The 17,432-nt window shown below is 44.2% G+C and overlaps 1 protein-coding gene across 1 annotated transcript in view; it reads right to left on the reverse strand.

The window, feature by feature from the left end:
• The window catches only part of LOC124616045 (cytochrome P450 6k1-like), a 69,476-nt gene that overhangs the window by 33,645 nt on the left and 18,399 nt on the right, over positions 1–17,432 (reverse strand). Inside the window, exon 3 of the mRNA XM_047144272.1 lies at positions 2,593–2,831. Coding sequence (XP_047000228.1) covers positions 2,593–2,831 — 239 coding nt within the window. The remainder of the gene's footprint in view (positions 1–2,592; positions 2,832–17,432) is intronic.

The raw sequence follows: 17,432 nt of genomic DNA on the forward strand, positions 1-17,432 counted from the left end.
GTGGGGTGGGGTTATGATTGGTGCACGTACACCCCTGCATGTCTTTGACAGAGGAACTGTAATAGGCCAGGTGTATCGGGACGTCATTTTCAGGGTGGCAGCGGGTCCAACCTTCCTCCTGATGGATGATAACGCACGGGCGCACCGACCTGACATCGTGGAGGAGTACCTCGAAACAGGAGATGTCAGGCGAATGGAGTGGCCTGCCTGTTCTCCAGACCTAAGCCCCATCGAGCACGTCTGGGATGCTCTCGGTCGACGTATCGCTACACGTCCTCAAACCCAGAGGACACTTCAGGAGTTCCGACAGGCACTGGTGCAAGAATGGGAGGCTGTACCCCAGCAACTGCTCGACCACCTGATCCAGAGTATGCCAACCCGTTGTGTGGCCTGAGTACGTGCGCATGGTGATCATATCCCTTACTGATGTCGGGGTACATGCGCAGGAAACGGTGGCGTTTTGTAGCACATGTGTTTCGGGACGGTTTTCTCAACTTATGACCAATACCGTGGACTTACAGATCTGGGTCGTGTGTGTTCCCTATGTGCTTATGCTATTAGCACCAGTTTTGTGTAGTGCCACGTTGTGTGGCACCACATTCGTCAGGTATCCTTAATTTATGAGGATTAGTGTAGTAAGCCCCTATGACCAGTCACTGTTATATAAAGAAAAGTAGCACGCAAAAGTACGTGACACTCTGCGTTTTGTTCTAAACTACCTGGATAATACCTTGACCTTCAGCCTAAACTACCATTATGCAAAGTAATATTTTAACAAGTTATCATGTCGCTATTATATAGCTGGGCGCACAGTTCCCGTCAGTAGTCGGTGTGCCACCGTCCAGCGTTACATTGCAATCCAGACTTTATAGTCATCAGGATTAACCGTTATGGGGTAACAACAGGGTGAGGGTGGAAAAAGCTCTGCATTTTTTTTACTACGGAATTCCAATGTATATACATTGAAGAATTATTTCCCAAAATATTTAAAAAGTAGCGATTCTGTGAGCGTTTGAAGCTCAGCGTTCACGGCACACCTCGGCGTTAGAGAACCGGTTCCCCGCTCACGCTCCCCATTTAAAGCGATTCGAGTAAACCGGATTTGCTGGAGCGTCGTTTGAGCGGTTTTACTCAAAATGTGAATGAAAGTTTCAATAGTCTCATTTGAAGATACGCTCTAAAATCAGCGTTCAACCGTAGCGAAATTGTCACCATTGCTTCCAATTTGGCCGTATGTACATTCAATGTAGACCGTACTGCATTAATGCACTTGGCAAATGCTCTTCAAGTCAAAATCGGTGACGAAATGCGCCGATTCTGTAAGAATAGAGACGGTAGGGGCGATACGTTCAGCGGCGAAAAGACCGTTGAGGACGAAAATGAGGGTTTATCAGGTAAAAGTAACAGAAATCGGCCATCCGCTAGCCGGGGCGACAATTATGTGGAGCAGGCATCGATGATATCCCGTAAGTTTCAAGCTTTGTCCCTTTTCATATATGATAAATACCTGTCAAACTTTAAACGGGTTTTTCTCAAAACCATGTTTTTCGGCATGGTTGTCGTCGCCCAACCTACAATTTTCATTCGATTTTAATGATTTTTGGCCTTCCTTGAAGGAAACTGAATGCTCTTCGTCGTAGCAGATTTTTTTATGCTCATATTTTGTATTTTTTTCGACCAAGATAGAGGTGCCCAACAATGGCCATATTTTTCAAATTTGACCCTTTTTGTCAAATGATCAGGGCGATATGCAAGTTTCGTGTTCCAGAAAATCACAACGAGATTTACAGCGACAACCGTCTATCTACCTCATTTCAGAGCTACCTCGGGAAAATCCCAATTACAGTGAAGATATTAATATTTTTCAATAAAAATACCAATTGTAGCAAATCACATTTCTCTACTACATTCCAGAACGAAGAACCTCCTGAATTTGAGCAATATTTTCGTCCATCACCCTGTCCTTCGCCCTTAAGGTTTGTGACTGGAAGAACATGAATAGTACGGGAACGTTACGCTCTGTACGAGACTATCAGCCTCCTGAGAGGACCTAACTGTGAGCGGGCAGTTGGCGAGTTTTTGACGTAATATTAAGTGGAAACGGTGAATAGTCAATACTGCTACACCTTCAGCGAGATCAATCAGATCAGACGTGACGTTTGAAACTACTGATTTTTAGTAAAGTCTATAAACACGTCACGAACGCCGGTTTTTCATTATTGTGTCTCCCTCCACAAAGACAAAAATTCCGTAAGGGTGAGGTTCCATTTACACGACTGGAACATGTAGCGTAAATGAAGTTTCCAATGTGAAACATCAGTGTGTGATGAAGCAAAACGTTCTGTACGGAGAAAAATCCAAGACTAAACGGCATTGTTATGAACTCATGTTTTCTTATGTAGTGGTAATCGATTGTGAACCTATAGGCTGCGACAGTGTTCAAACTAGTCTGTATTGTCGTCGACCGCTTTGGTGGCCATCTCCACATAAGGGAAAGATTTATAGCTTTCGAGAGACAATTTTCGCTTCAAAGCCGTTGGGTTTGTAGCACAAAACGATTATGCTGTGGAACCGCATCACGCATCAACTCACCGTGAACATCACCTTTAGTTTTCCAGATGTGAACGTAGGGCTCAATTTGATTCTCAGCTGGCGCCACTTCTTTCCTCCCAACAGAAAGAGATGTTGGTTGAGAGGTTCTTCGTCGTCGACGAACAGTCCCCTGTCGTGGAACGTCCCGAAATCCTTAACAAGGACGTGGCGAATGAGTTCAGGGTCACGGATAAGCAGCAGTGGTCGACGGAATCCGTAAAACCCGACATACCTCTCTCCTGAAATGAAAACAGAGCAGAGTTCGACATAAACTGACGGCGCACATCTTTCTGATGTAATAAAACTTAGATGCCACCACAACAATCGTACCGATTCTCAGTGTTAGCTAGATCCGCAATTGAGACAAATAGAAAATCGTGTGGAACGTGACGCGAAATTTCGAAGCCCACACGAGCTCTATGGTGAGGATCCCGTCTATGCTTGATACGACTTAGGCCAACCAGATCTGCTGTTGACTATAACTGGCCTGCTTTGTTATCTAACAGCGACACGGATAATGGAATACTGGCTTTTATGCTGGCATTACACTATCATATTGCTGTGTCAAAGCTGATACGTCAAATATTTATGTCAAAGAAATTTGATGGTGTAATAGGGAACTTTGTCAAATCTCGCCTGTCGTCAAATAAATATGATCAAATCTAGGGCCTCGCGATAGATTTGATTATAAAAGTCGTTTGTCGCCTGTTCACTGCAATGTGACATGTAACCGCTTTGAGCGCTGGCGTCGCTACAGCTATTTGACGTCTGTGTATTATGTTTCTAAATATGGCTTCAAAGTTGGTGTGTTTCTTCGACTCTTATGGATTTTTTTTATATAAACTTACTCCGACTAGTGTTGGGAGTGACAAAGCGGCTCAGTGTATGCTATTAATTGTGTCTTGATGGGCAGGTGGAATACCCTGCAGGCAACTTCATGTCCACAATCACTGATACAGCCATCCACCTCTACATCTCGAAACACCCAGGTTGCTTTTCAACAAGCCGGAATAGAGGATGTGGTCACACTCTAAAATAAAAAGTTCTTTCTTAGCTTTCTCTTCTACTTCGTTTATGTTTGAATTCTGAATGCCACAAGCTAGAAAGCGCTTCATCCGTTTCGCACTTTTTATTAATTTTGTGTTTGTTGGAACACGGATTCCATTAATTAAATTATTCAAAAATAGAAATAGTTCTTATAGCCCATATAGTGTACTAAACATTTACTTATCTTCACGTATTTCTCCATCCGTGATTTATAAATCGCTTCAAACGTTTCTGGAATTACTTTGGTTAATGTGCATTGTAATATTCGAGTTCTGCGTTGTGAACTAGAGTAACTCTCTCTGCATCAAGATATCGCAGTCTCACAGTTTGTCTGTCTTCTGCACATATAGCATTTCTCAAGAGAGTACTCTGTATTGCAATATGAGAAGCCCCTTTACCGAGTAAATACTGAAATACTCTCCCATCCACTCGTAAGTAATTTATGTATTAATACCCGAATTCCTCCACTTGTAGCTCTCATAACAAATTTTGCTCAATGCTTTTATTATATCGAAGTAATACCTAAGGCTTCATCCGAGTATGTTACCTTTTTTCTCCGTTGCATTCATCCAAATACACACACAATGCAATTGTGGTACTAAAAACTGCAACGCATAATAGCAAGCTGTTGTCCACCATCTCGAAATTTGACGAAATATTTGGCGACAGTGTAATACCCCTTTTTAGCGCCACGTCATAGATCTTTGTCAAAGAAATTTCGCGAATATTTTATCATATTCCATTGTCACCGACGTTGCGAGTGCGCTAAACACCTCTACAAGAATAGAAAAAAAAACATAAAATGCGTTGCACGTCGCTGGAGTGTGCGGCTGCTAAGGACAAACAGTCGTTAGCAAACTACTTCTGGACCACCATCCGGATCTCAGTTGTAGCTGGCTTGTTCAGGTACGTGGGGCTCTGACCGAGGGTAGTGTTTACCTAGGTAATAATGAGACCAAAATCATAATGTCGCTACTGCATCGAGACTATCTCTAAGGTTCAAAATGGTTCAAATGGCTCTGAGCACTATGGGACTTAACTTCTGAGGTCATCAGTCCCCTAGACTTAGAATTACTTAAACCGAACTAACCTAAGGACATCACACACATCCATGCCCCAGGCAGGATTCGAACCTATGACCGTAGCGGTCGCGCGGATCCAGACTGTAGCGCCTAGAACCGCTCGGCCACTCCGGCCGGCTATCTCTAAGGACTGGAGCAGATATCGTTATGGTGTTTTGAGGCCATTCCATGTATTTGTGGTCTGGTTCACAGCAAGCCTGCCGATCGCTTGTGTAGGCCGAAATTGTGGACAGGCTAGTAACCATCGACACTGCCTCTTAGTTCCAGGTGTCTACGAGAACATGTCTGCTTTTCTTTAGCTATCTGTTACTGGTCTGTAGTCTCCCTCTCTTCTTTAGATTAATCATTTAATTTCAACCAGATCGAAATCACTGCAGCATGTGAAGAAGAAACGGACGCCGTCACAGTTCAGAGAGCAAGTGGTTGGTATGGTTAGGACGACTTCGACAGGCAAAATTCATTAATTCAGATCCCTTCAAAGAACAAGAAAGCAACAGCTCCGTAAACAGAACACTACCTTATGGAAGGTAAACTGAAGAGCCAAAGAAATTGGTACACCTGCCTAATATCGTGCAGGGCACCCGCGAACACGCAGAAATACTGCAAAACGACGTGGCATGGACTCGACTAAAGTCTGAAGTAGTGCTGGAGGGAACTGACATCATGAATCCTGTAGCGCTGTCCACAAATCCGTCAGAGTACAAGGGACTGGAGACCTCATCTGAACAGCATGTTGCAAGGCATCGACGATATGCTCAATAATGTTCATATCTGGGGAGTTGGTGGCCAGAAGAAGTGTTTAAACTCAGAAGAGTGTTCCTCGAGCCACTCTGGAGCAATTCTGGACGGTGGGGTGTCGCATTGTCCTGCTGAAGTTGCCCAAGTCCGTCGGAATGCACAATGGACACGAATGAATGCAAGTGACCAGACAGGCTGATTACATACGTGTCACCTGTTAGAGCTGTATCTAGACATATCAGGTGTCCCATATCACTCAACTGCACACGCCCCACAGCATCGCAGAACCTCCACCAGCTTGAACAGTCCCCTGCTGATTTTTAAGGTCCATAGGTTCATGAGCGTTTCTGAAGAAGAGAAATTTGTTAACATCCAGTATTGATTTAAGTGTCAGGAAGTCATTTCTGAAAGTATTCGTATGGAGTGTAGCCATGTATGGAAGTGAAACATGGACGATAAATAGTTTGGACAAGAAGAGAATAGAAGCTTTCGAAATGTGGTGCTACAGAAGAATGCTGAAGATTAGATGGGTAGATCACATAACTAATGAGGAAGTATTGAATAGGATTGGGGAGAAGAGAAGTTTGTGGCTCAACTTGACCAGAAGAAGGAATCGGTTGGTAGGACATGTTCTGAGGCATCAAGGGATCACCAATTTAGTATTGGAGGGCAGCGTGGAGGGTAAAAATCGTAGAGGGAGACCAAGAGATGAATACACTAAGCAGATTCAGAAGGATGTGGGTTGCAGTAGGTACTGGGAGATGAAAAAGCTTGCACAGGATAGAGTAGCATGGAGAGCTGCATCAAATCAGTCTCAGGACTGAAGACCACAACAACAACAACAACAACAGGTTCATGAGGTTGCCTCCATACTCGAACACGTCCAACCGCTGGATAAAATTTGAAACGATACTCATCCAACCAGGCAACATGTTTCCAATCATCAACAGTCCAATGTCGGTGCTGGGCCCAGGAGAAGCGTAAAGCTTTGTGTCGTACAGTAATTAAGGGTGCACGAGTGATCCCTCGTGTCCGAAAACCCATATTTCCATATAGATGATATTTCTTTCAATTCTGCCTGTTTACATATCTCTGTATTTGAGTACGCATGCCTACACCAGTTTCTTTGGCGCTTCCTCACTGCTGCACATCTGCGGCTGTGTAGCCATTTTCAGGGGTAGGCAGTGTAACCTGCCAATAAAAAAAAAATTGGTTGCAGACAAACTATCGTCCAATCATACGTTCATAAAATGTAACGCTCTGGCGATGGCACGTAGCTGGCGGAACATGGAAATTAGCAATGAAACAATAACAAATAATAAGTATACCGTAGCTGAAACACCATATCTGCGTGCAGCAATCGCTCCTGGATAGGTGTATTATAATTTGTGCCAAATGATTTCAGTCAAAGTGGAATGCTACAACAATCCATTACTATGTTTTCTAAAATATGTTTGTATCTGATTTTTTTGTAGATATCTGATGATCGAACAGACACTATTTGATCGAAAGTATCCGGACTCCACCAAAAACATACGTTTTTCATATTAGGTGCATTGTGCTGCCACCTACTGCCAGGTACTCCATATCAGCGACCTCAGTAGACATTAGACATTGTGAGAGCAGAATGGGGCATTCCGCGGAACTCGTGGACTTCGAACGCGGTCAGGTGATCGGGTGACTTGTGTCACACGTCTGTACGCCAGAGTTCCACACTACTAAAAATCCCTAGGTCCACTGTTTCCGATGTGATAGTGAAGTGGAAACGTGAAGGGCCACGTACAGCACAAAAGCGTACAGGCCGAACCTAGTCTGCTGACTGCAGAGACCGTCTACAGTTGAATTGGGTCAGAAAGTGTAAAAGGCAGATATCTATCCAGACCATGCATCAGGATCCCTTGCTAAAGTGCGCGTCATATATCTTGGCGGCCGAGTTTAGGTTCGTTCTGCGCATCTGACGTCACAAAACAGAGTCAGCCAATGAACAGAGAACGACGTTGCCAGATCTCGACAGCAGTGCAGAGCACGGACGAGTGTCTTCAGTTATAGAAACGTTGTCATAAATAAAGTAATAGAACAAAAGCAATGTCTTGATAGCAGACTTTCTTTTACAGAAAGTTTGGAAAAAGCATTCTTTATACCAATTGCTTCATATTCTATTAATTAATTAAACCAAACAAGCAATAAGACTCCTAATTCAGGCGATAGCAAGGAAAGGTGTTTGTTTCAATCTCACGAACTGCTTTTTCGCAATAAAGAACAGCGGTAATTGTTTATTTCCTATTGTACTTCGACGAAGCGCGAGTAATTCAAAGTCATACCAACAGTGTTTATAAGTAGTTGCGTGAGGTGTTAAGAGTCCTTATGGAGTTGCACTGTTTGATGAGTTGAGGTAGCGGAACGGTTAAGGTGTTGGGCTGCCAAGTGAAAGGTTATGAGATCAAACCTTGTGTGATGCTTAATATTTTCTTTATTTAAAAACAATATTGGAGTGCCTTACTTCACGAATTTTATTCGTTTGAATGAAATTTCTAGTGCTTTGCCTCTTCATTAACTTTTTCGCTGCTGTAGACACGTGCTCCCCGCATTCCGCGCTGTGCGCGATTTTGTCATCACTCCACTTCTCGCCTGTGCAGACTCATGGTGTTCCCACTTCTTTGACACACTTATCATTCGATTTCACAAAAACTATTTGGCCAAAAAATTTGATTTTTACACGTCTTCTTGCCTGATACCTTCCCCCCATAAATGACTTAATTTTGTTTTGATGTGCAGCATTAAATGTAGTAAACCATTGCACGAAATTTTGAAGAGTTTGCAGAGGTAAAAGTCCATAGCGTATACTTTCGTATGGTCGATTTTAGTTGCCACAATGTTGAGAATGAAATGTGGACAAGATACCTAAATTTCATACAATATTTACTGTATAACAATATCTCATTTAATTTAAGTACCACATAGGTGTCGTATGTAATATTGAGAAATATTCCGTCTTTCGCGACTGTAATAAAAGTTTTATATACACACGGCGCGTTTGGCTTTATTTTAAAGCACTTCCATCGGTGAAAGGTATGGCACATACACAATGGTATTCATGTTCTATTTCTTGTTTTTGTTCCACAGTCGCAGTTTTACCAATGGTATTGAAATATATACCTCTTCTGCAACTGTAATAAGCGACTTATTTAGACCAGACGCGTTTCTCTCTTTTGAAGCATCATAAGAGGACTGTATTTTGTGTCCTCCATTGCCAAGTCACCTTTCGTAGTTTTGTGCTGCGGTAGCACAATATTCAACGTTTGTGTTGGCTCATCAGTGTTTTAGCAAATAAATGCTGTTTGTGTGTGCCACACACAAAATTATATTTGACATAGCTCTGAGCACTTCACTGACAGACGGTATATTCAAGTCCTAATGTTTTTGTAAGTCCACAGTTTTGTTTAATGTATTTTGTCTACTTCCTTTTGATTGATTGAAGTGCTTTAAAATAAAGCCAAACGTGCCCAGTGTAAGTAAAACTTTTGTTACAGTCGCGAAAGGTGGAATATTTCTTAATATTACATACAACACTTATGTGGTACTTAAATTAAATGAAATATATAGGTATCTTGTCCACATTTCATTCTCAACATTGTGGCAACTAAAATCGACCATACGGAAAGTATACTCTATGGACTTTTACCTCTGCAAACTCTTCAAAATTTCGTGCAAAGGTTTACTATATTTAATGCTGCATAATAACTGCGTTGAACATCGAAACAAAATTAAGTCATTTATGGGGGGAAGGCATCAGTCAAGAAGATAGGTAAAAATCTAATTTTTAGCCAAACAGTTTTTGTGGAATCGAATGATAAAGAGTGTCAAAGCAGTCGGAACACAATGTGTCTGCACAGGCGAGCAGTGCAGTGACAAAATCGCCCACAGCGCGGAATGCAGGGAGCACGTCTTTGTAGCAGCGAAAGGGTTAATGCGGCCGTGGTGGCTTTACTTCATGAACTGCGCGCTCCCCCCTACACGTAAGCTTGCGAACTATGCTATACTATGGCGCTGCTACTATTGGCGCGTGCGTCGTGTGCAACTGGCAATGCAGCAGTCTCCAGCGTCTGGGCGGGCATGCGCGAGCCGCCAAGATAAAAGAATTGAACTATAGTACTATGAAAGTTAGGTGGGAGGTGAGAAAACTTGGATTTCGTGGTCGAGCGGCTGCTCATAAGCCACACATCACGCCAGTAAATGCCAACGACGCCTTGCTTGGTGTAAGGAGCGTAAAGATTTGACGACTGAACAGTGGAAAAACGTTGTGTGGAGTAACGAATCACGGTGCAAAATGTGACGATCCGATGGCAGGGTGTGGGTATGGCGAATGCCCTGTGAACGTCATCTGCCAGCGTGTGTGGTGCCAACAGAACAATTCGGAGGCGGTGGTGTTATAGTGTGGTCGTGTTTTTCAGGGAGGGGGCTGGTAGCCCTTGTTGTTTTGCGTGACACTATCACAGCACAGGCCTACCTTAATGTTTTGGTTGGGTTGTTTTGGGGGAGAGACCAAACAGCGAGGTCATCGGTCTCATCGGATTAGGGAAGGACAGGGAAGGAAGTCGGCCGTGCCCTTTGAAAGGAACCATCCCGGCAAGTGCCTGGAGCGGTTTAAGGAAATCACGGAAAACCTAAATCAGGATGTCGGGACGCGGGACTTGATGTTTTAAGCACCTTCTTGCTTCCCACTGTTGAAGAGCAATTCGGGATGGCGATTACATCTTTCAACCGATCGAACACGGTTCGTAATGCACGGCCTGTGGTGTTGTTACACGGCAATAACATCCCTATAATGGACCGGCTTGCACAGAGTCATGACCTGAATCCTACAGAACACCCTTGGGATGTTTTGGAACGCCGACTTCGTGCCAGGCCTTACCGACCGTTATAGATACCTCTCCTCAGTGCAGAACTCCGTGAAGAAAGGGCTGCCATTCCCCAAGAAACCTTCCAGCACCTGTTTGAACGTGTGCCTGAGAGAGTGGAATCTGTCATCAAGGCTAAGGGTGGGCCAACACCGTACTGAATTCCAGTATTACCGATGGGAAGCGCCACGAACTTGTAAGTCATTTTCCGTCAGGTGTCCGGATACTTTTGATCACATAGTGTATATTGTGTTCGAACATTATGAATTGCCTCGAAGAAAACGGTCTATTGACACACAGTCAACATGGATTTAGAAAACATCGTTCTTGTGAAACACAACTAGCTCTTTACTCACACGAAATGTTGAGTGCTATTGACAAGCGATTTTAAATTCCTTCCATATTTATAGATTTGCGGAAGGCTTATGACACTGTACCACACAAGCGGCTTGTGGCGAAATTGCGTTCTTATGGAATATCGGCTCCGCTATGTGACTAGATTCATGATTTCCTGTCAGGGAGGTCACATTTCGTAGTAGTTGACGGAAAGTCATTGAGTAAAACAGAAACAATATCTGCGTTCCCCAAGGTAGTGGTATAAGCCCTTTGCTGTTCCTTATCTGTATAAACGATCTGTGAGAGAACCTCAGCAGCCGTCTTCGGTTGATTGCAGATGACGCAGTCGTTTATCGACTAGTAAAGGCCTCAGAAGATCAAAACAAATTGCAGAGCGATTTAGAAAAAAGCTATCTGTATGGTGCGAAAATTGGCAGTTGACTCCACATAGAGAAAAGTGTGAGGTCACTCACATGAGTGCTAAAAGGAATCCGCTCACCTTCAGTTACACGATGAAGTGCAGCGGCAGCAGCCGAGCCGACAGGACGCTCAGCAAAGCAGCACCTGCACTTGTCTGATAAACTGTAAACTAATTTAGTCTCTGTTTTTTGTTTACGTGCTTCTGCCAAGAAGTGAGCTGTACGTGTGCATTTTACTGTGTAGACTAGTGGTTAGAAAATTAATCGTAGTTTTTGTTTCTGAGTAAGTCTTGTGAATATCCTTGTGCAGTGTAAATTTTCCCGTCGCCAGAAACTTCGTGGCGCTACTAAGTTTTAATTTTGTACTAGTAGACAGCACACAGTTTAGATCAGTGCATTCTAGTTTCAATATTTATCTCGCGCAGTACCTTTTCGGTAAACAGGATTTCTAATAACTGGTATCTTTCAATACATCAACTTCACCATCATCATCAGTAATCTGCTATATTAGCAGGTCCTTTGCCTCTCCATTTTCTGCGATCCATTGCTTCCTTCTTAAGGATGCTGTATGTTGTACCGTCCATCATGTCATCCAGTATCTGGAATCTCTTCCTTCTTTGCTTCCTTTTCCTTTCTACATAACCTTCTAAAACTGTTTTCATCAGTCCGTCATTCATGCCCAATCCAATTTCTTTTTCTTCTCTTTATTGCATCTAGTAACTGTCTTTTCTCTCCCACTCTTCTCAGTACCTCTTCATTGTTTACTCTGTCCATCCAACTTATTCTTTCCATCCTCAGCCAGATCTCAAAAGCCTCCAGCATATTTCTGTCTTTTTCCTCATAGTCCATGTTTCAGCGCCATATAGAAGAACACTCCACACAAGACATTTTATGAGTCTCTTCCTGAGTTCTCTGTCCAGACCGCTGCAGAAAATTCTCATTTTCTTATAAAACGCCTATTTGCACTACTCTTCTTCTTCCAATTACTACTCCTTTGCCGGCCGCTGTGGCCGAGCGGTTCTAGGCGCTACTGTCATATATTTTATTACATAACCTCAATATTTCTCTTATTCCATCTTGGTTCAAGCATTTTAGTATTTCTCCCGGTATTGTATCTGTACCTACCGCTTTGCCATTTTTCATTGCAGCTATGGCAGACTTTACACTGTTGTGTGATTCAAGTTCCAGAGTTTCTGGTTTGCTATTTGTCTCATATAGCTCTTTTATATATTCTTCCCATCTCTGGAGGATATCGTCACGATCTTTGTACAGTACCTCTTCGTCTTTGCCCAAAATTTCCATAGTAGCACTTTCTGCTCTGTTTGGTTCCCATGCCATAGTCTTTACTCTGTTGTATAGTAAGTCGTATCTTCCCTTCCTGTCCAGTTCAATTTCATCACATTCCTCTTTTAGGCATTTTTTCCTAGCCTGCTCTGTTTCTCCTCGCAGTTCATTATTTAACCTTCGGTATGTCTTTCTTGCATCTTCAGTGTTCTTGTTTTTCAATGTTCTTCTCTTCTCCATCTTGGAAGTCATTTCTTGTGTGACCCATGGTTTTTTTGACCTTTTCTCTTTTACATATCATATATTTTGCTGTCCTGCTTCAATGGTTGCTTCTTTCAGCGTATTCCAGTACTCGTTGGCATTATCAGGTGGTTCTTTGTCTCGTAATGTGTTTAGAAACTCCCGAGACAGCATTTCTGTAATTTGTTGTTTGTTGGATCTTATCTTCTCTAAATCCCACTTCTTGACCATGGTCGCCTTCTTCAGTTTTTTCATTCTAATTTTTTTATACCTGCCATAAGTAAGTTGTGGTCGCTATTAATATCTGCACCAGGTAATGTGTGCACCTTCTTGATTCCATTCCTGTATCTTTCTTCCACCAGTATAAAATCTATTTGGTTTCTGTATTTATCCCCTGGTGATTTCCAAGTGTAGAGCCTCCTCTTGTGGTTCTTGAACCATGTGTTTGCCGCTATCAGCTGCCTTTCCCTGCAGAAGTCAATTAGCCATTCACCTCTGTCATTTCTCTTTCCAAGACCATGACTGCCTGCTATGTTTCCCTCTTTCCCTTCTCCCACAATGTCGTTCCTGGCTCCCATTACTATTTTGCAGCATTTTTTAATTTCGTCCATTATTCTCTCTATTACATTGTACGTTTCCTCTTCATGTTCTGAAGTTGGCATATACACCTGGACAATCAGTAAATCTTTTTGTGCTCCTTTCAGCCTTACACCAATAACTCGGTCATTTGCATAGTCTACATATTCCACACATTTAGCCAATTCCCAAAATACAGTGAGAAATCTGCACAGCAACTTTTAGTGTTACTTTGCTCTCCCTTGGTACATTTTCAAACTCAAGAGCACCATTTGAGACCTTATATCTATTTTGTACACAGTACGATATGGCTAGGGACTGTGCTTGTTGTGAGCGGATACAAGGAGAGTTGGTTACTGTCCGTAAACAGCTGGAAGCTGCGTTGGCTTCCGTCGAAACGCTTCTAACTAATGTTCAAAGTTGCGGTAAAGTAGGGGCACCAGTGACGAGACCTGCGGCACCTTTGGTGCCACTGGAATCCCATGCCATATTTGGTGATGTTGTGGCGCAGACGCATGGCGAAATTCTACATGAGCCGCTGAAGTGTCGAAACACTGATGCTGTAGATGACCTCCTGAACCGCTCTTTTCAGCTCAGCAGTGGTTTTGGGACTATTGCTGTACACCTTGTCTATAATGCAGCGCCACAAAAAGGCGTCGCACGTGTTCAGATCAGGGGAATATGGTGGCCAATCGAGGCTCATGCCATTGGCCTCTGGGTACCCCAGAGACGAGTGCGGTTCCCAGAGTGCTCCTCCGAGACGTTAAACACTCTCCTGGGGCCGAGGTCCGTCTTGCATGAAGCGCATCTTGTCGAAATCAGGTTCACTTTGGATAAAGGGGGAGGAATCATCTTCCGAAACCTTCACATACCGTTCGGCAGTCAGACTGCCATCAAGGAATATCGCACCGATTACTTCGTGACTAGACATTGCACACCACACAGTCACCCACTGAGGGTGAAGAGACTTCTCGATCGCGAAATGTGGATTCTCAGTCCGCCAAATGCGCCATTTTTGCTTGTTGACGAACCCATCCAAATGAAACAGAGCTTCATCGCCAATCGAAACCATTTCATGTCAAAGTCTTGTTCGTCAGTTCTGCGGACAATAGTGTTGGCGAAAGACAACCGCTGTTGTACGGCCCTGGGACTTAATGGCTGATGGGTTTGAATTTTGTATTGGATGCGATGCAGGTCTTCAACAATAATTTGTCGCGGTGTCTTCCAGTTGATTCCCACCTGTTGTGCAGCTCGTCTAATCGACTTCCTGGGACTTGTTTGAAACACAGCGTGTGTCTTCTCGAAGTTTTCAGGCGTTTTCATCCTTTTTGGATGACCAAAATTGCCAACACTGCCATCACGAACAGTACCCGTTCTCTCAAATTTGCGAATCAAATTCTTGATTGCTAGCACAGTTGGACCGGTTGTCTCCAGCTTGAATTCGGTCGCAAACTTCCTTTGAGCCGCATTTGGGCTGTTACTGCTCGTATATTAGGCCTCCACAAGCGGTATACGCTCAGGCACGCTGCACCATGACATTTTCACGCGCAAATGGCCGACAACAACAAGGCCCGTGCCCATGAGCATACTAATTCGCACCATGCCCCGCGGTCAATCACGCAGTTTGACCGTCCTAACGAAAATCGTTCATAAGTTATGACGATTTTATTTCACACAAAACATCAAAGGGCGGCCAGGGTGGCCGAGCGGTTCTAGGCGCTACAGTCTTGAACCGCTCGACCGTTACGGTCGCAGGTTCGAATCCTGCCTAGAGCATGGATGTGTGTGATGTCCTTAGGTTAGTTAGGTTTAAGTAGTTCTAAGTTCTAGGGGACTGATGGCCTTAGAAGTTAAGTCTCATTGTGCTCAGAGCCATTTGAACCAAAACATCAAAAATGTTTCGCATCACCTCGGTTCCGAGAGTTCTGGAACCTGTACAGAAAATTGGAATAGAAATCACCGTAACATCATTTCCGCCATTTTTATTGCTCATGAAACCCACACATTGCATGTTTCACCACCATACAGCCAGACCTTCAGAGGCGGTGGTTCACATTTATGCACACACCGGTGTCTCTAATACCCAGTAGCACGTCCTATTGCACTGATGCATGCCTGTATTCGTCGTGGCCTAGTATCCACAAGTTCATCGAGGCACTGTTGTTCCAGACCCACTCCTCAACAGCGATTCGGCGTAGATCCCTCAGAGCGGCGTAGATCCCTCAGAGTGGTTGGCGGGTCACGTTGGCCATAAACAGCTCTTTTCAATCTATCCCAGGCATGTTCCATTGGTTTCATGTCTGGAGAACAAGCTGGCCACTCTGGTCGAGCGATTTCGTTATACTGAAGGAAGTCATTCACAAGATGTGTACTATAGAGGAACGAATAGTCGTCCATGAAGACGAATGCCTCGCCAATATGCTGCCTATATGGTTGCACTATCGGTCGGAGAATGGCATTCACGTATCGTACAGCCGTTACGGCGCTTTCCATGACCACCAGCGGTGTACGTCGGCCCCACATAATACCACCCGGTCCATTCGGCATGTTTTTGGGCCCATCCGTACCGCGCAGCATGGTGTCGTGGTTGCAAAGATGTGCCTCGCCATGGACGTCGGGAGTGAAGCTGCTCATCATGCAGCCTATTGCACACAGTTTAAGTCGTAACATGGTCCTGTGGCTGCACGAAAAGCATTATTCAACATGTGGCGTTGTTGTCAGAGTTTCTCCGAGCCATAATCCGTAGCTAGCTGTCATCCACTGTAGTATTAGCCCTTGTGCGGCCTGAGCGAGACATGTCATCGACAGTTCCTGTCACTCTGTATCTCCTCCATGTTCGAGCAACCTGGCTTTGGTTCACTCCGAGACGCCTGGGCACTTCCCTTGTTGAGAGCCCTTCCTGGCACAGAGTAACAATGCGGACGCAATCGAACCGCGGTATTGACTGTCTAGGCATGGTTAAACTACAGACAACATAAGCCGTGTACCTCCTTCCTGGTAGAATGACTGGAACTGATCAGCTGTCGGGCCCCCTCCGTCTAATAGGCGCTCTCATGCACGGTTGTTTACATCTTTGGGCGGTTTTAGTGACATCTCTGAAGAGTCAAAGGGACTGTTCAAATGGCTCTGAGCACTATGGGACTTAACTTCTGAGGTCATCAGTCCCCTAGAACTTAGAACTACTTACATCTAACTAACCTAAAGACATCACACACATCCATGCCCGAGGCAGTATTCGAACCTGCGACTGTAGCGGTCGCGCGGTTCCAGACTGAAGCGCCTACAACCGCTCGGCCACTCCGGTCGGCAAAGGGACTGTGTCTTTGATGCAATATCCACAGTTAACGTCTATATTCACGCGTTCTGGGAACTAGGGTGATGCAAAACTTTTTTTGAAGTGTGTAATTCAATAATTGATACCCTGTAAATAAGGTGTTCAACTCCAATTGTCAGTCGTGGCGTGGACCCATACAAATTAATGAATTTTCTTATATTCTCTTTTCACCTTAAGGACATTCGTCCAGTACCAACTTATTCTGGCCAGCTACACGTGCTCCTACACAAGTGCTTGATTGTTGAACCAAAATCCATGGGCAATACAGAACTGGTACTGAGATGGAGCATAGCAATGCCTTGAATAGCTGACCAGGGGTTGTCGCGGAGACCATGTGGGTACCTCCCACGTCTGCCTGTGTGAGGATGCTTCTGGATTACCATCTCCTGCGTACTCCTCCTGCATTAAGCCGTGCGCCTCCGTCCCTCCTGGGTCGTAGCTCTTGTCCAGAGTGGGTGGCTCAGGCTGTCTGCCCCAGTCTCTCTTTTATTTCAGCTTTCCAGCTTTCCCTGCCCTCTCCTAACCTACATCTACCCCTCTCACTGTCGATCAGAATACGCCCGTGACGACCACATTTTCTATCCCGCTCACCGTCCAGAGCAAAGGGTCACAACCTCGATCAGAGTTAAAACAGTCATTTACGCCTACCATAAATAAATGCCCTATAGCACTCCAATTACACTACTGGCCATTAAAATTGCTACACCAAGAAGAAATGCAGATGATAAACGAGTATTATTGGACAAATATATTGTACTAGAATGTGATTACAATTTCACGCAATTTGGGTACACAGATCCTGAGAAATCAGTACCCAGAAGAACCACCTCTGGCCGTAATAACTGCCTTGATACGCCTAGACATTGAGTAAAACAAAGCTTGGATG

Source organism: Schistocerca americana, chromosome 5 (assembly GCF_021461395.2).
Source record: "Schistocerca americana isolate TAMUIC-IGC-003095 chromosome 5, iqSchAmer2.1, whole genome shotgun sequence".
Lineage (NCBI taxonomy): Eukaryota > Metazoa > Arthropoda > Insecta > Orthoptera > Acrididae > Schistocerca > Schistocerca americana.